At 40.1% G+C, this 26412-nt stretch overlaps 1 protein-coding gene across 2 annotated transcripts in view; it reads left to right on the top strand.

Annotated features, from left to right (window-relative positions):
- The window catches only part of tenm1 (teneurin transmembrane protein 1), a 168459-nt gene that overhangs the window by 103274 nt on the left and 38773 nt on the right, over positions 1-26412 (top strand). For both annotated transcript variants that reach the window (XM_038699968.1, XM_038699967.1), the window contains 8 exons: positions 1102-1336; positions 2601-2720; positions 2814-3075; positions 4322-4607; positions 13030-13173; positions 13953-14205; positions 14965-14985; positions 19581-19813. In XM_038699968.1, the coding sequence (XP_038555896.1) occupies positions 1102-1336; positions 2601-2720; positions 2814-3075; positions 4322-4607; positions 13030-13173; positions 13953-14205; positions 14965-14985; positions 19581-19813 (1554 nt within the window). The remainder of the gene's footprint in view (positions 1-1101; positions 1337-2600; positions 2721-2813; positions 3076-4321; positions 4608-13029; positions 13174-13952; positions 14206-14964; positions 14986-19580; positions 19814-26412) is intronic.

Here is a 26412-nt window from a genome sequence, read left to right as displayed (position 1 = left end):
TTCTGTCCTTCCACCTTATTTTGTAGCTTTTCAAATACCATCATTTTCTACCACACAATTCACCCATCTCCCTTAATTGGCAGATATACCGTAAGCACTCATAGCCCTCTCTTGCAGCAATCTTTTTGTCTCTGAAGATAGACAGAGATGGAGAGATGCTATCACAAGTAATCAGAGAATAAAGAAGAACTTTGAAGAGAGAGTTTCAATTATTCCGCCTGGATGGGGGAGCGAAGCGCAGTTATTGTTCTTCCTCTTGAAAAAACACTTTCCCACACAATAGGCAATGAAGTGACATGCACATTCCTATTTATATGTAATACATATTTTCAAAATCAAAATTTTTACTCTGCTTCTTTGTGTTATGGTTAACAACCTTGCCTGCATGATAAGTGAAAAATGTGTGTGTTCTTTTAATGACAGTGATATTAGAAATACAATTAATAGTATGCTTTCAAGTTGGAGTAGGGAATCTTATGGAAATCAACCATTGTACTAAGCTACCTTTGTAGGAGGAGGTTATAATAGAATATTGTTGGCCTTTAACTCTCTGCTCTGTGGTCAGATGCATTTAAATGTCAGCACTGTTTCCTGCCTTTTCAGAAACAGGCTTGAAATGGGAAACACAAATGCCAGTGTGACTCCTATTTCCTGCCGCCTCAGTTTGTATCTGCGGTTCATTGTTTATGCCAGACTTTTATGGATCACATTCAAATAATGTGATGCTGGTCTGATTTACTGCAATATAAGCTATAATTATACACTGATGGCTCCTAATGAATCTCATTTGATTGATACTTGTGATAATGATGCAGTTCATTGTTGTAGATTAGATTACTCCAGTTTTCTTGGCAGTTCTGAGGTTTTATGGTGTGTTCTCATGTCTTTCCACTGCAGGTACAGTAGAATAAATGTGTTCTCAGCATCTTAATCTATTAAATCTATTAAAACATTTATAAGCTATATCTTAAAAAGATGTTAAAGATTCACCTATATTGACCGCATACATTCAAGTACCCCCTAAGCAATCAACTCCTCTTTTACACTGTTTGTTTGTGAATGTGTATTTCATTTACTATTTAACTTCCTGTCCATTTTCAGATGGCCTTATAGACTGTGTAGACCCAGACTGTTGTGAGCAGCTGAGTTGTGGCTCTGACCCTCTGTGCCACGGCTCGGCCGACCCTTTGGCCCTGTTGCAGCAGAGCCCGCTGCCCCCCATCACACCCCCCTCACCCACCAGCACACACACTCACAGCTTCTACCGCCGCATACGCTTCCTCCTCGGCAAAGCGGCCACACACACTCTCCCTGGAGACGTGCCCTTTGATACCAGGTATGTGCTTGTTTACTCTTTGTGTGCCTAGCTCTGACTGTGCATGCAAATACCTTCATGTATTTGTTTTGTGTGTCTGTGTCCTTGAGTTGTCCTTCTGTCAAGTATACTAAAGACATGAGTTGTAGGTAATACATCTGTATTAATGCATTAAATCATCCATTGCCCATTATTTGTTTAATGAGGGCGTATGTGTTTGCATTTGAATGAGGCTTTTTCACATGTTCACACGACTGTGCATACATCTTACTGATCTGTGTCCACATGGAGATAAACAGTCACACGGCAGTACATTGTCCTCTGGCATCAGTGTCAGCCTACAACTGAACAGTATTTGTTTGTTACATATTAATGCTTAATGTGTCATTCAGTTACACCAGTCGTGAAGGTGTCACCATAAATTTTTCAGTGGCCTCTCACTGCCATCTCAGAGAGGAAATACATCTCACCAGCATGGTGATGACCTAGAAACTTCGGTTTGGAAAAGGAGAAGTGATGCCTCTCTGAAAAATGGCAAAGAGCAACCCCCCATCCCACCCCAGTTCACTTGTAAAATAAACAAATAAATTAATTATGTGGCCGTTTTTTCAGAGAGGAAATCGATGGTGGCTTTCAGAACAGGAGTAACAAACGGGGCAATGCAGCCACCCAGAGAAACCTCACCATCCTTCATTTATCCCTCTTCTGGAGTAACAGATAGGCTCCATCAATGAACGTGTCTGTGTGTGTGTGTGTGTGTGTGTGTGTGTGTGTCTACATCTGTCTTCATTTGACCAGTTCAGTGATTTTTCCAGATTTAAGCAGTGTATTTCACACTCTAGCTGCAAAATCAAGATGAATATTTCAAGATAGTCAAGATGTGACTGATGGTTTAAGGGCTATTTAAGGGACAACACAACTCTTTTTGCTGCAGCTACCACTGTCACTGTAATATAAACATGATGTGGAAGTTGTTGTTTTTTTATATATATATGACAGTGTGTTGAAAGGTTTTACTGTGGGTGAAGCTATATTTATGGTTCTTGTATCCTGGCAATCACTGGCAGATTTCTCTGTGCTAAAGAAGGGAATTATACTGAGCAGAATAAATGAAGTTGCTTTTTCTTCACGCACAAGGTCGTTTGGCTAGTGTGTCGCAGTATGCCTCTCTCTTCAAACAATGATTATGTTTTCCATCATTGTAAACCTGTCATCTCTCCCCTTCTTTGTATACCTCTTTCTCTCCTGCTCTCTCCCGCCCTGCTCCCCGTCTTTGTTTTTCCAGTCGAGTAGCTGTGATTCGAGGTAGCGTTGCGTTGCAAGATGGCTCTCCTCTGGTTGGAGTCAACATCACCTTCCCACAGCATCCAGAGTATGGTTACACTATCAGTAGGCAAGATGGAAGGTAGAGACTCCCCACACACAAAATACACAGATATGCTTCTCTTGAACTCCCTGTGCTCCAGTATTATTCTGTGTTACTGTCATTTAACTCTAGTTTTGACCTGGTGACCTTGGGTGCCATGTCGATGACCCTGATGTTCCAGCGCCCACCCTTCCTGCCACAGACACGCACCATCTGGACGCCTAACAACAACTTTCTGGTTTTGGATCAGGTGACAATGTCCAGGGAGGAATCTCAACCTCCTAAATGTGACATCAGGAGTGTTTTGAGTCCCTACCCGCTGGTCCTGCCCTACCCGCTTCCCAGATACACAAGAGCATGTGCAGAGAAGGGGCCAGCAGTACCTGAGCTGCAGGTACAAAACTACTTTACTAGAATCAGATCTTCTATATAAGATGTAACAATGCACTACTTCATGTCTACAGATGACAGGCAGTAATAATAAAGTTTAGACTCAATTTGTAACAGCTCAGCAACAAACCAACCTGGCCTCACCGGATTTTGCAAATTGAGCTCAATTCATATTTGCATGACGCAAAAAAAGAATGAGCTAAATGCAAATTTGTACTCCATCCATATACTTCCCCACCACAAAAGCAAATTAGGCGGCTGAAAGTCAGGTGTGGAGGTCAGACTGGTGATTATATATTTACCCTTCAGTGTGACTCCAAAGATGTTTTTTTTGTTGTTGTTTTTTTTTTTTACAGTGACCAAAACCTGACCTATTTCAGTACCAACTAAAATTTTTGGTGCGCAGTTGTTTTCTCGTTGGTTGCCTGGAAACATGATAGACTGCAGGAAATGTCAAATCCAATATGTGCTATGGTTACATGATCCTTTGTGCCAGAGGAAAGTGATTTTTTTACTTGTCTATATTATTATTCATATCCACAACACATCATCTGCGCCTCACAGTTAAAGCTCCTTTTGCAAAATCAGATGAGATTGGAATGAACAGGTCCTCAGAATGAAAGAATATTTTTTCTTCACGACAAATAAGCAAGCAAATAAATCGAAAAAAGCAGTGCATAGTGTTCATGGTGAGCTTAATAACCACCTGTGTTAAGAATTGCAATCGGTGACTTTAGACATTTCATGAAAATGTATTAGATAGTCGTCTTAGAGATAATTTGATTTAAGGTAATCACTGACTCAACGCATCCGATTTTAGCCAAGAGAAATAATGTAATGGATGAATAAATGTTTGCTGCAGCATGTCGTTAACTGTTTATCAGAGAGATGAACATGGCTTTTTATTTGCTAGTCTGTGAGGTATAGGGTAGATTTTTCCTACATTTTATTTAAAATAAAACCCTCATGGCAAAGATAAATATCATTCAGTGTTCATTTCATTCAATAAGAAAGACAGTTGTGCTCTTCATATTTTTTTTTTTAAGCCTAACACATATTTGATATACTTACTGCACCTTACTTTTTGTAAGCTATTTCTTCATGTACCTGCCAATAGCACTTATAATGTTATACATGTATAATGTAATAATATAAAATACTTTCTTTATCATTCTCTTTGTCACATTTCTCATTTCTCCACTTTCTGTCACCTGTATTTATCACCCTGCTCTCCATCTTGTTCTCTCTAGGCGGTGCAGGAAGAAGTTTCAATCCCAGGAGCTTTTACAAAGCTGAACTATGTGAGCACCCGCGCTGCAGGCTACCTCTCTCTGCTGCGAATCCTCCTCACACCTCCCTCCCCGTCGTCCCCCATCTCCCCTCTGGGCGGTCTGTCCAAGGTACATGTTCGTGCATCGGTCCAGGGAAGGTTGTACCAGCGCTGGTATCCCGCTGGGCCTGGTCTGGTCCACAGGCTGGTCTGGAACAAGACTGATGTTTATGGCCAGGAGGTCTGGGGCCTCACTCATGCAACTGGTAGGTAGAATGTAAGATACAATGGGCCTTATTTGAAATGCATTCTTATGTCTATCTTATATTAGAGAAAAATAAGAAAGCATCTGGTGCGTCTTGGTGGTCTCGGGGGTTTAAGACACTGACTGTGTATAGTAATTGCAACTTTACTGGTTCCCATGTCATCCATCCTCTCTGTCCTCTGTCATCTCTCTGTATTTCCTGTTGAATTAAGGTAAAAATGCCAGGTGAAACACAAAGAAAAAAATGACAATGAAAAGTATGCATACTTGTTACTCATATAAAACATCAGAGTGAATCACAAATGATCATAAATAAGATCCAAAAAAGGAAACCTGTCCATCCAATGAAGTGAACATACAAAAATAAGAAGTGGTCGTCTCCATTTCTTTAGGATGGAACAAAAAAGCTTGTTTTGGAATTATTGAAGGCAGTTTGAGTTATGCTGCACTTTATTTATTTCACTGATGTGAATAAGTGTCTTAAAGGAGTAGTTTTCTTGAAATACTCTAATTACTAGAGATAGGTGACAAGATTGATACCACTCTCATGTGGTGTGTAATCTATGGGCGAGAAGCCAGCTGCCGGTTAGGTTAGCTTAACATAAAAACTTTAAACAGGGAGGACCAGCGGGCCTGGCCCTGTCTCCACCTACTAGCACATAGAAAGCTTACTAATCTACATATATCTAGTTTTTTTTTTATCTAAACCCAAACAGAGATGTTAAAATGACATGTTGTGGTTTTACTGGGAGTTACAGGCTGTGACTTCTTTTTGTCGCACCGTGAGGTTGCCAAGCAACCAGCGGAGACTCCAGAAAGTCACTGCACCTGAAGACTGTTAAATAATAACAGAACATAACTCCACATAAAACCACGGAACCATGTTAAACCGTGTTAATTACGGAGCTTTAGAGGTTCTGGTAGGCAGATTTGTGAACTCTGAAGACTTGACTTGGCAGGTTCGGGTAAGCTTACTAGAAAATATTACTGGTATGGGTTGTCCTCATTCTCTATCACTTTCTTTCTCTCTTTCTCTCTCAAACACACACCCACAGACAGTTCCTAACTGCTCCCAGGATAAGCACCTGGGAGAGGTGTCCTGACAATTGTACTGCTATAATGCATAAAGATGGTGGTTTGTGGGTCGGGTTTGGGTGGTTGATTAATGGTTGATTAATGGTGGATTAACGCATATTTTTGCTGGTTGGGCGGTGTGGATAATGGGACTGGCTTGTGGATCCCCAGTGGCTGAGGAGCAACCTGGGCAGCGTCCATAATTAACACCAGCCAAGCGCCAAATGTGGGTAAATTTTGGGTTTGGTGGAAAACGAAACTTGGGTCACCCGCCAAGTGGCTGTTAAGTAATTTGGAATCTACTTAATCTACACTGACTCTGAGGTAGGCTATAACGTTATTTCATGTTAGCTGCCACCAAGTATAAATATCAGAACACCAGCTGTAGCATGTAACAGCAGGGCTACGGCAACATATGACACTCTGCAGACACACATACACTAGAACTTCACTGAGCCGCTAGCTCAGCTACAACTCAAGTGCCAAACAGAAACTCTTACATGCGTCTGCATCTTTTAAATATGCTGGGATGGAGGGAGCTAGCACAATTTGGGTGTGTAGTTACTCCTTAAAGTCATGTTGAATTTGGTATTATATTGCTCTGTGACAAAGACAGATTTGATGAGGTGTAGGAACAGTATGAGTTAAAGTGCAACAATATAATTTATTTATACAGTTTTTTATTTAAAAAGTTTAGAATAAAAGTTTGTCGGTAAAGATGACATATTAAAAACTTGAGGAGTTTTATGGGCAATAAAAAAAAGTCTGTTTTTGGAGGGAGGAGGTGGGGATCGAACTGCTAACCCTGTGATCAGTTGGTGTTTTCTACAGAACAACAGTGTAACTGTGGCCGAGGGGTGGTGTTAGCAGGGTATGTTTCTATTTCTAGTAGATTATTTCTTATTTCACCATTTTAATTCTTCTACATTCTCCACATTATAATTGTGTTTACTCACTACGTCAATCTGCTCCCTCTTGCTTCAGTTCTCTTTTTTCCCACACACGCACACGCCTACATTTCTGGTGTCTTACTGCAAACAGAGCGGTGTGCCCTGCCTCTTTCTGTCTCTCTCTCCTTGTATACGTCTGCTTTGCTGACTTTCTCCATCAGCAGTATGTTTTATAAAGTCGCCGAAAAGACACAGAACTTCTGTCTTGGATTTTTTCAAACGCATGTAGATGAAGCTTGTTAATTGGTTTCAATCAAAATGATTGAAACCAATGCATGAAACTCACTGTTTACTGTTGTGTTATATCTTATAACATAGTATCAGATAATATCTCTCTCTGTTTCTCTGCAAAATGCTAAAATGGGTCACTAAATCTACCTGGATGGCCGTTAGTTTGCTAAGTGCAGATTTACCAGAATGCAAGGACATGTTCATTGTAGTTAAAATAGCATTAGTCAAGAAATTCATAACATGTAATTAATGCACTGAGAAGTGGATCATGCAAACAGGTGAACAGCGAGCAGTTTAGACTCATTACCAGCTTTCCAGCACTGACAGCAGTAGTGTTGTAGTCAACACCGCCCAAACCAAGACCAAGTCAAGACCAAGACCAGTTCCCTGCATTGCATGGCACGCAATAAAATGTGGAACGAGATCATAGGTAATTCACAAATTGATCTAAAAGATCCACATTCCCATTAAAACACCCACATACAAACACTTAAAGCTGAAATTAACGTACGCATCGCAGGGAGGGCTGACAGTCGTTAGGGTTACTGGTTGCATTTGAAGCAATATGTTTTACTTCCAATCAAAGTTAGGATGCTAACAAATCAGACAATGCGAAAGCAATTTATTGATATTCCCAAAATTATGGTCTTGAATGGTCTTGAAATAAAATCCTCAATGTCCGAGACCGAGTGCAAATGCGGTCGAGTCCAAGACGAGACCAACACCATCAAAAAGTGTTCTTAAGAGTTCTCGAGTACTACAACACTAGACAGCAGTGATGACAACATTTATATGGAGAAGACGGAATGGAAATATGGATGCCTCTACAAATATACTGTAGAGTTAACTGGCAGTAAAGATATCATCTGCATTGGCAGAGAGATAGCACTTCTGGACAGAACTGGCTATATGGAGAAAAATGTGCAAAATAGAAATCTGTGCATGGAAGGTTTTCAAGAAAATGGCCCATTGTCTCTCTTCCCCCAATGTCCTCTTTCACCTTTGCAAAAAAAGATATACTGGATGTATAACTGTTACTGTTATTGCACTTTTGCTTCATTACCGCAAAATACAGCCATTGTAGAGATGCCATCAAGGATTAAACATTTGCACTTTGTTGGTCATTTAAGAGATGATGTTTCTGCCTTCTGTGTTCACCAGTTTTATTTGCGAAAGGTTGTAGACAAACAGTGGAGCTGCGAGAGAGAGCTTTCCATAAGCACTGAGATATCGCAGGCATACCAGAAGCTTTGTCCATTCGAGTGTATGGTCTCGTACAAAGATTGCATCTCTCCATCCCTAGGCTTTCTCTCTCCACCTGATCTACCCCTCCTTATCTGTTATAGCTGCATTTCATCTGCACCAACTCTCTCCTGATCTTTCACCTTTCCTCAACTCCACTGATCCTGTTTTATATTTGCCCTGCTTTGCTGAACCACCTCCCTCCCTGCCCTTCTTACCCCCTTTCCTTGGCTCCTATGTTCCTCTTACAGTGTTTCCTGTGTTTCTGTCCTCTCCTGAACTCTCTTTTCTTCTCTTCACTGCTTGTTACTTCCTCCTTTCTCTCTGATCTCCCCTGTTAGCTCTCTCCTTTCTTCCCCTGCCCTCCCTACTTCTCTCTTCTCTATCCATGTTTTCCCCCAATACTTCCCTCTCTATAGTTCCTGACATGTGCAGGAATGTATTTTCAGCAGGGGTTGGGGGCTGCCCTAAGTATGTGCATGTGGCACAAGCATATTAATGTTTAGAATAAACCAATGGGAGATGTACTACATTTTCTATTATATCTGAAATGCAGAAATGACATTACAGCAGGATAAACACCATGATTGAGATCAAGGATATGTAAACCTGCAACAACCAAACAAAAAATCTTAAACATAAAGACATAACACGCATGGGCGTGCCAAACACACTTTTGGTCATTTTATGTCGAGGATCCATTGGTGCACACGTGGCACACGGGCGCACTTCGGCACGAGAACAAGAATGTTTTATCATACATTATCGGTGGGTCCGTTAGGGACAGTGACAATAATGGCCAGTCACATTCACTACTTTCAGCTCGTGTACTGACTTTTTGGGAATCCTGAGAGTCTTCCTCAGAGAACACATATTGTTGTCTGGGACACGCAGAGTTTGAAACATGATACAGCAGCTCATATATGCTGCCAAGAGCAGATGAACAGTGCCTTTGAGACCGACGGAGGCCAGTTTGATTCGGGGAATACAGGACAGAGGGGATTTACAGTGGCTCCGACCAGGACTCTGACTCTGGGGACAACAAAGACACAGTGGGTACAGGCGGAGACAGGAGAGGCGTAAAGGGGAGAGGATCAAGAGGGAGGTCGGGATCAGCATTTCCCATTGGGTCCACCTTTGCCGAGCCTGAAAACCTCCTGGTGGTGAAAAGCTCCTGTGGTAGAGGTATAAACACCAACACTCCAAAAGTTCTCGCTTTGTACACATCAGTGATGCCTGGCCCCTGAATCATTCCTCTGTATTTTGAGGTCTGATAAACAGTAAAATCATCAAATTCACTGCCCCATATTGCTATTTTCAAGGCCACTGTAGCTAACATGGGGTGGGTGCAGGTCATCCATTTCTAATCTAATGTTAGATAGTGTTGCACACTGTGGGGCAGCTGAAGAGAAGCACTCATTCTTGGCAACAAGATAGCAGTGCGGCGCTAGATTGGCATCGCCACACCCTCTACTGCACATCTCCGCCCACTGTGGCGCACAGTGAGTCACCAAGATACCAAACTGGCACAGGCAAGAAAATAACCTCAGTATACCCTAGCCAACACCAAAATAGAACCCTGATATCCCAGTTTCAACAAAATAATGAAAACACTGGATTTACAGGATAAAATTCATCAGGCTGCGTAAATACCAGTGTAAATTCTGCATAAATACACTTGAGGATGTAGAGATAACATGCAGGCGACCTCTTACTACTGGACTCTATGTTCCTTTTTTCATAAAGCCTATTTTAGCTGGTTTTGGAATATTTTCAGTGAAAAAATATGGTTATTTATTGCTCCTTTATTTTGCTATGACCAGTACTGTTTAGCAGGTCCTCTAAACTTTTGGATGAGGTGAAGGTACGCAGTCACCTCAGGATACCACCATATATGTTTATCCGTCAAGTTTTACAATAATTTTCTTGAACCACAACAGAATAAAGGGTCCACAAGCACTTGAATAGAAACAGTTGACATTATTTTCATCAAAGACTATTATAAAAAGGTAAAATTTATATTTTCATCGTGTTGGGGGGATGCAGCCCACAATGGTTCCCAGTGCTTTGTTGGCACAACGACATAGACACACACGCCAAAACGTGTGGGCGTACACACACACACACACACACTCATGTGCTCACACATTGCCAGAGAGAGCAAGAGAAAGGGAGATCATGCTCTGTTTGCTGGGTGAACACATTGCCTGAGGCTTCAGCAGAGGGGAATGAAAGCTTTCACCTGTGAGATATTGAGTGTGCCTTTATGTACAGTGGTGTGTATGCGTATTGTTTGTGAGAGAGTGCATATACGTGTGCTGATGTGTGTTTCGTTTCTTGTAATATAGCTACAGTAATAATATTCGCTTGTGGAACAGTTCTCAAAACACTGGGGAAAGTGTCCCTTTGAGATTGCTTTGCCCGTTTTGTCCTGGAAACACCTTGTTCTTCTAATAAAGTCAGTTTTATTGTAGAATGTAAAAAAAAAAACAGGACATTGTCCCACAGTAATGTATTTATGGCAACTTTTGATACATTTTGGATGGATTGGTTTCCAGGTCATGAAACAGGTTCTTCAAGGGGGCTGCAATGTGAATTTAAATGTCAGAAATTACACAATACTAATATGTTACGATTTGGGATGTGTTTATATTTTACTTCAATATAAATTTGCCTCTCAGTTCTGTTTTTGTCCTTTTAAAAACACTATATCACAAGCCTATCGGAACCTACAACACACAAAATTGAAACAAATGAAACTTTTAAATGGATTTAAGATATAGTTCCCAGACTAAGAACTTTTGTCCAACTCTGTACGGTTTCTTTTTTTCTTTCAGAATCCCCAGTGTCCCAAATTACCCATTATATTACCTCCCCAATCATTTTATCGATTGTACCCATTGAGTAGGAGTTTTAAGTTGGCTCTGTGTGTCTGCTAAGAGTTTCTCTCCACGTTAAAGGGATTCTCTGGAGTTTGTACAAAATGTGAGTGCCCCTACTTGTGTATTCCACCATCTCTACTTGTCCTTCTGCTGACTTTGCTCCCCAGTTCTTTTCATGTCCATGTCCATCAGTTCACAGGCATGTTGGTTTACTACGAAGGAAGTTAAGAGAGATCAGTGCCAACAGTGATTGACAGCGACAACTATTGTTTTACCACGTTTGTGTCAGCCATGTCAAGCTGTCATTACAGTACAGTATTTCAAAATCTGAATTGACGCAATGTTACGTAATTTTTAAAATGTGAAAGTTAACTGTATTGAACTCCTGTTGCTTTAATCATACAGTATGCTAAAGAGTGTTTTTACATTGCATGCATTACCTTAAAAAGAAAAGAGGCTTTTATTCACCTACATGAAAAGTTGCTTATAATGACCCACCAGTCACTAAATGCAATCTAAAACTCTGCATGTGATTTGAACAAATGCTTGTGTTAGTGATCAATATTTTATGCAAGCAAATGATTAAATTTTTTTAATTTTAAAGGGGTCACTCTTGCTGATGAGACCGCAGAGAATAATCACCTAACTCTGCTGTTCTCCTCAGCTTTATGTTTTAGTGTCTTTCAGGTCATTTTGGGGGTTTTCCATCCCACAGACTATCATCAAATTTGTTTCCAGCTGCTGAAGAAGCTCTTATAAATCCACTGCACACTAGCACCAAATGGCAAACAGACAAAGTTAGCAACTAACTTGGGAACATATAACATAGAGCCAGTTATTTATTAACCAAAATGAGATTGAATATTGGACTTACATTTATCAGTTAGCTAGAAATATGTCTCCAAATAAATGCTGATGTTTCCCTGCCTCTGTTTGATGTGTAGGCAACCGTTTGCTGTATCAACCTAATAAGGTCATCATAAGTCAGTGTTTTGTTCACTCCAGTTTACTCCAGTGCCCCCACGTTGCCACAACAAACAATTAACACAGCTTTAAGAAGTATTTTTAAGAAAAAAATAATTAATTAATTCAGTATACATAATAATGTAGCTCTATTCTGAGTTGTGTATTAATATATATTATATTATTTATTTAATTATTATTATATCAGAATTGTATTATTGTGGCTGGTATTGTGTGAGGTAGAGCTTGTTTTAACCTCTACTGGTGTTGTGTAGTCTGATCTATTTTAACACATCATCATTTAACATCAAGTATCTTATGAGTTAACCATATGTTTTGTTTGTAAAATATTCATCTGCAAAGTAACTTGTAACTACAGCTGTCACATGAGGTGGAGTAAAAATAGAAAATTGCATGAACTGAAAGTACTCAAATTGTACTTAAGTATAGTACTTAAATAAATACACTCTGTTATTTTCCATCTCTGAGTAAGGCTGATGATTGGATGCATGCATGTGCAATTGTATGTTTCAGAATAACACAGATGTAAGTATGTTTGTGTGTTTACATGCTTATGTCTTATGTCAAGAGCTCCTACAGCTTTGTCACCTCCTGCCTTTAAATGTATTCCAACTCTGAAGTGGTAAATTACTGACGAAACCTATTTAATCCTGCCAAGATAAAAAAAAAGCTGTTGATAGTTGTTAGTTGTAGTGGGAAGCTGCACAGCGTATCATTACAACTAAGAGGCCAAGCAGCTAATTCTAGGGCTCCTTCATGAAGACGGGCTCCTCCTGATTACGCCTCCACTTCTCACTGATCTCACTCAAACACACACACTGATGAGGTCTCGCTAAAGGCCTTTCATCAGTTTCCCCACTCAGTACAGTATAGTTTTCAGAGATTTTGGGAATATGTTTGCATATGTGTAAAGTCTGGCGATCAAGTTCTGTACAAATAAACACATAGACAGTGATTTTGCTTTACATACTGTAGTGTTAGACACAGCAGGTCTACAGCACATAGTTATTACTGTGCATGACATCAAGCCCTCTTATGTGCGTATGTGTTTGTGTTTCAGTTGCTGTCGGCTATGAGTATGAGTCATGTCCTGGCGTTATCCACTGGGAAAGGAGGACCGCTCTGATGCATGGATTTGAACTGGTCCCCTCAAACCTGGGCGGGTGGTCTCTGGATAAACACCACGCCCTCAACATACGTAGTGGTGAGAACAAACGATGTACTTGTTAACCGTTTTTTTTGTGGCACATGGAGGCTAGTTGCCACTGCTGGGGGGTTTTTTGTTTGTTTTTTCAGGAAAAAACACTGAAGTTTTGCTTCCTTTGACTCCATCACAACATTACATTTTGGATTTTTATTTTATTTTATTTGAGATTAACAATTAAAATCACACACCACTATGAAAATGTCAAGGATAACACAATACACAATCCAAGATTTATTTCAATTGCAGTCCTTGAAGTAAAGATAGCTCAGGCTACATTATACTACCAACAAACCAACACAAAAATAAAAAATATGCCAGTATCATCATTAAAACCCCTGAAAAAACAGAATTCTTATTTATAATATTAAATATTTCTTACTAAATGTGCAACAATCGAAGTTGTGTAGGAAAAAAGCTTTCCTTTTATAAGGAGATTAACACTTAAAATCTCAGCTACTCTGCCTCATCAGGGTTGCGTGGATGTGATTTGATCAGTAAATCAACCGCCTACTGTCATCACATTTAAATTCGCATATTGCTAAATCCTGATTGGTGCAGCAAGGTGAATGACATCACCTTTTTCCCACCCTCTTAAAACCAGCTAGAGGAGCTCAGACAGAACAGAAAATACAGAAAATATATCATGTGGAATAACCAGATCTCTTCAAACTTTGGCAGAAAATGTTGTGTTCTTGTCAGATCCCATCACCTCAAGCATATTGAAGAAATGTGTTTTCAGAGCCTTTAAGGTATTTAATGCATTCCTCCCTCTCCAGGAATCCTTCACAAGGGAAACGGAGAAAACATCTTCCTCTCCCAGCAGCCTCCGGTCATCAGCACTGTGATGGGGAATGGTTTTTACCGGAGCGTCCCCTGCGGCCCAAGCTGCAGTGGCGCCGCTCGGGACATGATGCTGTTTGCCCCAGTGGCTCTGGCCAGTGGACCTGATGGCTCTCTCTACGTGGGGGACTTCAACTTCATCCGCAGGGTTCATCCCGATGGATACACCAGAACCATACTGGAACTCAAGTGAGAGTCATGATCTTGTTGGGTATGCATGTGATAAGAGTAGACTGATCTCCCACAGTGGGTGGGAAGCTGGAAATTTGAGCATCAGATTGACTTGAGCACAGTTAAAACAAAATTAGCTCGGCAGATATGGGTAAGTATGGCATTAGGGCTGGTTGGCATCTGCAGTTGTGATCTGTTTGATCTCAGTAGAATACATTCTGAAGTTTTTCTTCATGCAAAAGCAGAGTGTGTGAGGTTCAGACATCACAGACTATAATCTACCTCTTTAGGATGTGAGAGAAGCTGAAAGTCTTTGCTGTGAAACAAAGATATTTTTTTTGTGGATTATGACGATGATATCTACTGCGCTGCAGGCGCTACATTCTCTATTTCTGTATTTTCTCAAGCGTAGAATCTCGATGGGATTGCACAGTCATTTGTCCTGTAAAGTGTTCTCCTTATGTAACTTCACTCTCTCATTCCCTGTTATTATTGTATCTCTAACTAATATTTCTGGTTCAGACGGAGGTTTCATAGTGTCTGTATTTGATACTTCCCTGTCCTCTGGGAGGAAATGCCAAAAAGCTTCCTGTTTAGGTTAATATTTAATGTGAAACAATACAGACGTCTAAATCAACCCTAATCTCACTTTATGAGGAGACTCATTGACTCATTGTAGCCTATGAAATTCAGAGTGTCTCTAGTTAGCATCATAAATGATTGCTTTTACCTTCTCTTTTTCTCCTTTTTAAACGCTCCTTCATGGCTAATTATCAGGAACCGGGATACCAGACACAGGTGAGAACTGGCGATTAACACCTCCTTTATATATCTGCAAAACACGCTGTCATGCACACAAAGAACACGTGTCAAGAGAAAAGAGAGGGCATGTTGCAAAATGCCTCACAACACTATCCTGGTTTGTTTGCCACAAAAAGCATAATTGCATTGACCCGACTTTCCCTCTTCCCACAAACCCACCACACCCAGAATCTGCATGTACTCAGGTTGCAGTCAGATCTATCAAATCCTCATTTAAATTGAATGTATAAATTGGAAATCGGCCAACATATCATGGATTTCATGTTTTAGAGGATTACTGGAAGTCTGTTTGGAGGATGCAGCGGTTCACTCACTTCCTGAGCCGGACTAAAAGCCTGGGGCCTCGTATGGCCTCGACATTGTCAGACATTGCCAGAGCCTCGATGATGGTGGGAGCTCTATACACCATGTTCGACAGAAGATTAGACAGATGTTATAGTGTTTGTGTGTGTGTGTTTTAGTGTCTATCTGCGTGTGCGGCACTATCAGGGGTTATATAGAGACAGAGAGGGTTTATCCGATTTGAAAAGAGAAAGAGGGTTTTTAAGACGACATATCTCTTGCATGCCAAAGTTCCCAACCGTGCAAAAGGGATAACCTGGCTTGGTGATTATGGTTGTACTGTATGGGTGGGTGTGTACGTATGTCTGTAAGTGTGAATATGTAAATATGCAAACCGTGATACATTTCTTGTTTATACCATAAGCCAGTGACTCCCAACCCCAGGGTACTTTTACTTTTATTGCCAGCAGGTAAGTCGAAAGTGAAATTGCGTAGCTCAAGATGAAAAAATATAGCCACATATTGAGTAACCTAAACACTAGCACTGTTGCTACTTAGAGCGCAACTAGTTAGAAGAAGAAAACAACGACGACATACTTTATTTATCCCACAAGGGGAAATTCAGTGTTTTCATTATTATTGTTATTAGTATACACACAGGTCTGAAACACACACGGAGAGATGTCAGAGTGACGGGCCCACCTCTCCAGCTACCAGTCCACACTCCGGTTCTCAGCCTAATCCTTACAGACTGAGCTACTGCCTAGTTAGCTGGAAAACTAGTTAGCAAACGAGAGAAAGTTGAAAGGCAGCTAAACAGTTTGTTAAAATGAATGGAGAAACAGTTAGCTACAATAATGGATAAATGATAGATAGATAAATGACTCATAGTAATGAATACATTGTTGATATACTAAGTACGAATACAAACTTAACCAACTGAATCACTGACAGTTAAAAAATATTGTTAACATTCACTATTATATCCACTTTTATATAATCAGTAGTTATTTAATATCAAGTTTAAAATCAATTCATGGCAACACATTTGGAACATGACAACTGGTGTCAATGAAGGGGTACTTCAGTTTATCCGACATGGCTGTGGGGGAAGTCAGGGAAGAAATAAAAGGTTGGGAAGGGAGCCACTCGTCTAAGCCTGTAGCAACTGGATTCTTCTGAAGGCTCTTTGGATACCCTTTCCTCACCCTGGAGGTTTCTCCTTCAGCTCCCTCTTCCTCCTTTTCCTCCGCAGCAGCTTTTTACTGTTAGCAGCATGTTAGCGCTTCCCTTTTATTCTATACTATTGTTCTCCCCAGTCAAATACATTAATTATTCATCCATATTCAGCTTTCAAAGCTTTTCACTCTACATTTCTTCTCAGCAAAGTGCCTATCAGCCAACAGGGTTTCAAAACAAGGTGCTTTCCAAGGGGAGACAATATGGGATGTACTCAACGTAAAACCATTGCCTGTTCTTTCCCTTCAAGAGATTGGGCAAGGAGTAAAGAAAACAGGCGAGGAAGTCCTCTACAATATTATCTGCGAGCCCAGATGGGTGATTCAGAGAGACAGTCACGAACAGCTAGATCACTATGTCTATCAACTCTGATCATTGTTCTGTTATAATGTGTGAAGGGATCAAGGGAGGCTAGGGTGGGATTGTTTGTGCCGTGGTTGTTATTGTTGTTCATTTCCGTTCCACTGGATAGATGTATTCTGAGCTGCAAGCGTCTAATTGAGAAAAGGACAGGTGAAGTGATTTGTAATCCGTTATATGCACCATGCAATGCTTGTGGTAGCTTCAAGAGGTCCAGCAAATATGATATGCTGTGCGGAGCAGTGGAACACTTTGGAACTCGGTGAATAACTCTCTTAGGATCAAGTTTAAATTATGTATGTACAGTTCAGTGCAGAGCTCTGTAAACAGTTATGCACTTAATGGACTAGATGACTGACAGCACCCATGCCTGTGTTGCAGTGTTTTTTTTCTGGGATGTGAGAAGGTTCAGGCTGATATCAGAAGGAAGTTTTCTCTTTAGAGAGTAAGGGTTAGCAGGGTTTCCAAAGCAAACAGAACATTTTAGGAACCTAAGTAACCTCTGAGAACATTAAATAAAGTAAGGTTTTCAGGTCTGTAAAATATGTAAATGCACTTTAATTAAGAAAGAATGTAATATTTTTCTTGAATGTTTTTCAGTTAGCCTATATTGGGGGGGGGGGGGGGGGGGCACTTTCACAGGGTGTCTTTGAGTTTAATTGGCAGGAAGCCTTTGACCAGACCTGACTGACACTGGATTTCACGCTGCAAAGTAATTGCTTTGAAATCTGTTAGTTACAATGTTTAAAGTGCACAATTTTAATTCTATTTTTGCCATCACTGTGTTCAAGTCTCAATAATACAAACCAATAATCTGACAACGTCAAAGGTTTCCTGTAATTAATGAACTGCAGACTAAATGTAGAGAAGAAAGTCAAGTCTTCTCTGTATAGCTACAAGCCCACAGTGTTCGCACTCCTCCTACACAAAGTACAGTGTACAGCTCTCATCTAATATATAAGGGTAAATGAAGTCAGTGTTCATAGTGTGCTAACATAGCCTGAGGCTTACACTGAGGGCAAAAGACAGTTTCATTAAAAGAGTTTGAAAAGTACATAAGTCCATATGGTCTTTATTCCAAACAACATACTGTATTTTTGAGCCCTGAGCTGAATACACTTGCAGTCTTTTGTCCACTCTTAGCACTCATAAACTAACAATAACAACTAGAACAATAGACAATTGTGTGTCCACATGGCTCATTTGGCTTAGGCTAAATTTAGCTATATGAATGTTCAGGGCTTAATTTTGGTCATGGGACCTTTTTATGGATGTTATCCCAAATCCCTGTGTGTCCCTCCTGTTTTCCTGTTGCAGTTTAATTTGCTTTATTCTGGAAAATATTCCATAGTAGTAAGAAATAGAATTAACCATTAAACATTATACATTATACAGCTATCGCATAATATACAATATACATATATTACCCATATAATATACAACACCAAAAACCAAAAACAGAAACACATACAAACATAAGATACAACTAAGCAGAGGTATCATATCACAGAAGTGTTGTATAAGGATGCAGCTTTTATGCAGGATTTATGAATGCATGACTTATGCTGTTCTCCACCTTATCCTGTCTGTACATACATACATCTATACAGAAGGTCCCTTATCTCTACAAGGCATGTGGGAACATTTATGCTGATGAACATATGACTAGCACTATAAAATCTTGGCTCACACAAATCTTCCTGGCATCATCGTAAGCAATTGTCTCTGCTTGCCGCTGTTTTTCTGCTGATATTATAGGTGAGCCTTATATAATGTATAGACTCTAAAGCCTGATCCGAGCGGCACTGACATCAGCCCTCCTTTATTTCCTTATCAAATAAAGTGTGAGTGGGCATGATATTAAACAGTTTATAATCAAAATGTATTCCTTTGTAGTTATGACCTTACTATGTTCCATTGCAAAGCTTCAGAAATAAGGTGACAAATGATGAAGTGATTGAAATTCAGTTTTAAATAGATAAAAAGTCTGCATATTGTTTTATCATTACTGTGGATAGATCTACATGAGAAGGAATTACTTAATGTTCACCTTGACATACAGTAGAGTTACATATTCTAGACTCTTTGAAAAATGTAGAAGAGTAATGTAGAAAAGGCCCAGCACATTAGCAAGAGCCTTATCAGGCATCTGGATCCAGGGGGACCATTTTCCTCTTGAACAGGTTTACTTCTCCTTGTTTAAAGGATGGTTTACATTAGTTTTTTCCTACTGACACAGAATGTAACTTCTTTTCATGTAGTTTGAATGTAGTATTATGACAGTAAAAGTCACTGGTTTAACACTTTGAATTTATAACCCAATTGAGACTTAACAAACTTAAGAATGAGATTGTCACAACTACTGTTCAGCCACTGTGGCTGTGGTCATCTGTGCTATTTAAATTAGGAGACATTAATCTTGTTGTTCCAGCACAGGCACAAGTTACTCCTGGAGTTTCTCATACTAATGTGATTCACCGGGATGCCCTATTTGCCTCTAACTGCATTTACTTCAACTGATGGTGTTGTCTACTTATGAATGCTCACTAATTTTAGAATTTCCTAAATTAGGCTAGTCTCACTGTCTCACTGTCTACCAGTTTGTGTCACTTGCATGTTACTGGAAAATGTATGTACACCTTTACCATGTAAACTTACTTTGCTTTCTAACTTTATTCTCCGTTAACTAGCACCAGCCCTGCTCATAAGTACTACCTAGCCATGGATCCAATGGGGGAGGTCCTTTACGTGTCTGACACCAGCAGTCGCAGAGTGTATCGGGTGAGGAACCTTGGGCAGCCAAAAGATCCATCTCGCAACCTGGAGGTAGTGGTCGGGACAGGGGAGCAGTGTCTCCCTTTTGACCAGAGCCACTGTGGAGAGGGCAGGAAGGCCACGGAAGCTGCACTCAATAACCCTCGAGGTAGGAGAAAATAGATGCTACGTCAGTTCACAGTTACTGCATACTTTTTCTGTGAGCATGAATTACAATTCATTCCTCCAGGCTGATTTATAAAGATTTGTGATCAGTATTCACAGATCTGTATTCAGTAATATTTGGTACATCTAGCTGGAGGACTAGACTTTGACTGGTTTTCTGAAAGGCAGAACTTCTGTATTGGAAACAGCTCATTACACTGACATTTTCAATAATTTTCCTGATTTTATGACAGAAACATTGAGGCTTTCTGCATGTATTTCACCACATCTTACCATTTCATGCTTGGCAGAGTGCAGTATGTTTTGAATCAGTTTTGAGATTGTCATGGGACACAGAGAAACTCGTAAAAACTCATGATCTCATAAAAAGTCACTTTGAAAACCCTGGAACTATCTTTTAAACATTGTGCGCTTTGAACATCGTTCTCCTGGAAGTGTAGTATTTAGAAAATGGTGATCCACATGGGAGGGTGATGTGATTTTTTTTCAAATGACAATATTTTACTTTCACAATTTATATTGGTTTCATGACCATATCCATCAATACAAGCTGGTCACAATAGTGGATGGGGGGAGCAGCGGGGGGTTGCTGTTTAATAAAGTCAGAAACCTGCTCGATTCTTGCCCTTTTTCACAAACTGACTCCCCACATTTATGTCTAAATTATTAATTACTGGATAACAGGCACCGCGAGCAAGTGCTGTATTTTGTCAAACAAAAGATAATTACAGTACAACTCCATTGTGATTAGATTTATTCTCTCATACATTATAGTGATGACTTTAATTCCCTTTAAAATGTACGGTAAATATGTTTATACAAGATATTAGCTTCTGAAGGGTAATTCCTACTCAAATATTAATATTATGACTGATTCCTGCCTTATGTTTTGACTGAAGAGGCAATCATTGAACGCTTTGTTTCACATATAATTTGTAAAATAGCACTTCCACTGTAAGCCCTCAAATATTTAGATATGCTGTGGCATTACATTACAGTAATTAATTCCAAATTGTACCCAACTGTGTTCTGCCACAAAAACACCCCACACTTTCCAACCAGCATGCAGTTGACACCAACGAGGACGTATTGATAGATTCACGCTGGTTGTGTCAATTGCTCGATCCTGCCATCAGCATTTTTGTGGTTGTTTTTATAAAAATTGTCTGCCTTGTGTGCCAAAATACTGCTGCACCTTTTCCACAGCAGACATTTTGCCATGTCACAGCAAGAAAAACACAGGTGTGACTAATACAAATAATAATCATGGCAGCAGTCCATTCAGGTGCTCCAGTTTCAGGACCCTGGAATTGTGCATGCTGGCTCACTGTCATGGCTTACTGGGACACTTCAATGGAATGAGGCCATTGTAATGTTATTAGTAGCACCTGTGCTATTCTTACTATAACAAGTCAAAATGTCTGCTTTAAAAAACAGAAAATCTATTGTGATACATACTCAACAGGTGGTCACCGGTCTAGACTGTCAATAAAAACTTTTGAGTGATATATATGTATCACCTCACCTGGTGATTCAACTGCTCGCTAATTGCCGCAGTTAGCAATGATGTTGCTAGATGAACAAAACTGTCCCCAATACAAAAAGGTATGAAATACAAAACTAAACTAGTTGAATTTGTCATATCAAGCCACCAACAGGACCCATGATACAGCAAGAGCAGGCAATGGAGGCTTCAGTGAGAGTAGCATGTGCCCTAGGAAAACCCTTTCCGGACACTGAATTGACAAAAGAGTGTATGAGTGATGTGATTGAGGCCATGCTAGAAGGAATGCAAAAGGATGAAATGAAAGAGGAATTAAATGAGATACCACTCTCAGATTCCTATGCAGGAAGATGAACTGAGATTCTTGCAGAAGATTTGCCCCAGCAACTAAAGCTGATGATACACGGGGCAACCTTTTGAGCAATGTTGCTGGGCAATGTTGCTGGTGGCAAGTCCGACTATGTTTTGAAAGGAGCCGGGGCAGTAGTGATTACGGTAGTAATCTTTACTCGATACCATTGACGGCAACGTTGCTCAAAAACATTGCTCTAAAAGTTGCTCCATGTATAATCAGCTTTAAGCTGATGGCATAAAAAGGGCACAATTCATCTCACTCGTCATGGAAGAATCAACATGGATGGAGCACCATCCATGAGATTGGTGTCACACTTAAGTTCTCACTACCCTGGCCTGATATATCACTGCATAATTCCACCAAACAGTTCTCTAGGCTAGTTTGGGTGACATGTACCCAGAAATAATGACAACTGTGATAAGACTTGTCAACTATTTGAAGGCGTCATCTGCACTGCAGCATCACACGCTGCGCACATTTCTGACAGAGGTCAGTGGAACTTTTGATGATTTGCTCCTTCACAACAGGTGACTCAGTGAAGACAGAGAGCTGGAACGGGAGAATGTTGGGCCGTTGGCACAGAGCTTCAAACCTGTATGTCTGGGCAAAAGATTGCGAAAGCCAAAAAGTTTGTGGATTTCTGGCAAAATGAAGAGAAAATGGCTGCTGGTAGCTGTTGCATTTGTGACAGATATAATATCCCACCTCAGTGACCTTAATGTCAAGCTTCATGTCTGCAGAGTGTGCTTTTCAGAGGTAGCTGAGGGTGTTTACACTTGACATACAGGAGGGCAGGCTGCACTTTCCAAAACTGGAAATCTGATTGAAATTTTCCAAATCTGCTTTGAGGACTTCAGCATGGGAAAACAAGTTCTACCAGGCATCGAAAACCCATTTCTTGTCAGAAATGTCACAGAATTCTAGATGGAAGCACAGAGAATCTGCCCTTGGGTTAATACAGCTTCTCTGCAAACTGGGTTGACTGTGCTCCAAGAAACCCTGTCTTGCAGGAAGCTCACCGTGACCTTGTTGTTTTCTAGACAAAAAAGGTCCCTGCTGAAGATGCTCCTTGTCTGCAGAAGATGGCCCTTCACATCCTCACTGTGTTTGCTTCAACATACTGCTGCAAATCAGCTTTTCCAACTATGAGCGTTGTGACAAAGTCATACTGCAGCACTCTCACTAATCATTAACACTTACATCAGGACTTGGTTACATAAAGATTGTGCCACTTCTCCCATTAATGCAGAAATGTACATAGTTATGGAGTTTTTTTTACTTAAATATCATCATTTATTGCACCATTACTGGACCTGAGATGCACCAGAAATTTGACCTTTCAAGACCTGTATTTGAGTACCTCTGGTCTGTCGTGTTAGCATTGTGTTCCATAACTCACAATGTGTTAAACTCTGGAAATGGAACGTATTCTGTGTATACTTCTGTTCTGACTTGTAGAAGAATGATAACAAAATATGCCAAAAGTATATTATTTTTTGTTTGCTTTTCTGAGTCCAGGTCCTAATTACAACTGGAAAATTTTCTGAAAGCTCCAATAAATCTGACTTGGCACTTAATAATAAAACAGAAGTGCCTGAAAACCGAATGAAACATGTATGCCTCATATCGTGCCTGTCATTCCAAGTAATTGAGTTTGAATGCATATTGGTCTGTTGTCACTTCACCCTCACACAGCCAACTCTGCAACCGTCTTGAGTTGTCAAGAACACTTCCGAGTCGTAAACATGGGAATCTTTCCCATTACTACCCTCCTTCCCATATGATGTGAACATTAGTGGCATTAGGTTGAAGGCTGATGGAGCTACAGTGTGTGCTGGGAAACTCCATATACCATTAAGAATGATAAGGGAGTAGCTAAGAGGAGAGTCAGGGAGATACAATCGAGCACAGTCTGTACACACTCATACAGAGTCCTGCTAACTTAACTTGGCTTCAATTTAATGGGCATAAATGCCTGTACCACAACTTAGTACACTTCTTCACCCCACAAACTTACCAATTGCACACTTTGCAATCCAGAGGGATGCTGTTTTCTGTAATTTGAAAGAAATGTCAGTAGAAATGGGTAAAAGCTGGCCACAAGAACAATATAAAAATACAGAAGTTGTCCTATGGGAAATTATTTGATCTTTTTATTAAAATGACAATAATAGCCCGACTACTAGGGTAAGCATGGCTTCCCATGGCTTACAAGAGAAAATGGTACTTGTAGGCCTTAAACCTAAGCCAAAATAGGCCTGTCATATTAAGCTTTTCTAATACAAAGAAGTCTGCAGATTCAGCTGTGATTCCATCCTAGCTTTAGCCCAGTTTTAGCTATTTGAATTAATGCACATATATTTCAGACATTAAGCCTGGGGTGTCGATTTGAATTGGTTAAACATTATACCCATAGTTATTAGCTGACAGGAGTGGATTCCATCAGTGAGTCTTTTCTGCTACATTCGTACTTCCTTTCTTATGTCCCGCCTGTTATTCGGAAAAAGTCTTACTGGTCTCTTCTGACCTCTGTCATCAATAAGGCATTGTCAGCCACAGGAAAGCTGGGGTGAGGGAGTTTTTTTATCTGTGTCAGTAGCAGCAAAATATAGACACCAAGTGTGTCTACACAAAGTACAACAGTTTCAACAGTCTAAGACACTGAAGTCAGCATTGCTTTAGTGTTGAGACATAAGCAATAGTTCTGTAAATTTTTTAATGATGTTTATTTGTATTATATAATATTTTAGCTGCATTTGTTACGGTTAAAAAGACTGATGAACTTGTACTATGGCTTGCCCTAACGCTGCACTAATGATCATACCAACTAAACTATAGTAACACTGCAGCTTTGGATTTAAATAACTAATGACAATATAAAACGGTGTTCATATGGTGCCATCTTGAAGCTTTGATAATGAGGCCTGTTAGTACTACACATAATCAGAATGTAAAATTTTGCACATGATTATTATAATAATACATTAATAAATTATATATATTCTTATTTTTCTTTTATGACACATTTGTTATATTTGCTTAGCATGCTAAAGTTTCATGATAGATAAATTTCCTTTGGATAGTATTCTAATATGACTGAATATGAATGAGAGAAAAAGGACAAGGGCAAAGAATTGAGAACAATGTCAATGGAGGGGGGAATAACATTATCTATCATTCATCAAAGTCGCCGTGTTGTCCATAGATTGGGTAATGAGTTCTGTACTGCAAAAAATGAACCCGGAGTTCTTGGTGAGAAAAAGAGGACAGGGTGGACCCTGTCTTTTAATAATATTTACTATTAACAACAATTTAGCTACTTTTCCACCACTTAGACTGAATTACAAAGTAATGCTGTAGTTTAAAGTGATCTGATTGCTCTGTGTCGCTGAACTCACCATAGATGCAATCAATCTTGCATCCAAAGTGATCACTCCTGGTAGGGCTGAACAATTAATCAAATTATTATTGAAATTGCATGTCCAAGTGCAATAACCAAGTCGCAGGAGCTGCAATTTTTTTAAATAAAGGTAAAATGTGTCACAACATACAATTATAAATGAAGCATTGTGGTGCTACAGAGAGAGCCCTGGCCTACAAATCATACTCTCCAGAGATAAGGGAACATGCTTGTTTGTTACAGACCACAGCAAAAATCACATCCTCACAGCAAAAATCACATCTATTCAGTGAAAATTAAATGCAAAAAATACCATTCCCACTAAAATTGTGACTCATATTGCAATCACAATATCTGTCAAAATGTTTGCGTATCGTTTAGCTCTAACTTGGTGAACAATGGGAAAAAAACACTCTTAAATGCTTGTTCGTATGTCAAAGCATTGTGAGGTGTCTCATATGCTACATCACTTGTCTTCCAGCAGAGGTTAAAATGGGAGATTGTTTTGGGAGCCTTATTTTTTGTTTCCACCAGACAGCATTTGTGGAACCAGGCCATTATAGTATAGCCAATATCATATACTGTAGTCTGGGAAGGGCATAATAGGACTTTATTGGGCTTGTGGGGGCTGCATTTGTACAAAAAGCATGTGTTGCCCGGAAGAAGAAATAATCTGTTTACTTCCCTCACCAATTACACCCACACACCTGGCCACCTCTTAGTCCCCAGGTCACACAAGAGATTTAGCCACCGGCCTGTCACTCAGGTTACATCCACAGTCCTCTTCTGTCAGTCACACTCAGCCTGTGCATGCTGTGCAGTCTGACTTTGGGGGCAGACAGCCGGTCGATATGGACCACAATAAACAAATGTAGTGTAGAAGTGTCTCTGCTCTTCAAATGTCACTGCTTCTAAATTCAAGGCAGCTCCAAGTTCCATAGCAGAACTTTGATTTTTATTAAACCTAACTTCAAACCTAAGTTCATACAGATGATGAACAAGATAAGAGAAAAACAAGACTGGAGCTGATTCCTGCTACAGTCTGACAGATGATCTGAAGACTGTTATTCTCAGTATACGTGCCCCTAATACCATAGAACATGCTGTATCTCTGTCTTTCTACAGTAATAGAATATTCTGTCCCAAGACTGTTCACGCACGGTCAGGTATTTTATCCTCTTTGACTCACTGCACTTCACAGACTCTTCTGTGGCCATTGTGCATTGACTAACCAGCTCTTATAAAGGCTCTGGAGATTTCTGCCTGGAGCCCCATGGTTCCCTGTCATCCATCTGCCACAGCCCACACTCATCCTCCTCCTTG

Source organism: Micropterus salmoides, unplaced genomic scaffold, assembly GCF_014851395.1.
Source record: "Micropterus salmoides isolate LMB-PRFRI ecotype aquatic unplaced genomic scaffold, ASM1485139v1 Ms_hic_scaffold_5, whole genome shotgun sequence".
NCBI lineage: Eukaryota > Metazoa > Chordata > Actinopteri > Centrarchiformes > Centrarchidae > Micropterus > Micropterus salmoides.
The sequence above is the reverse complement of the archived record's forward strand: the minus strand, read 5'-3'. Positions and strand labels throughout refer to the sequence as shown.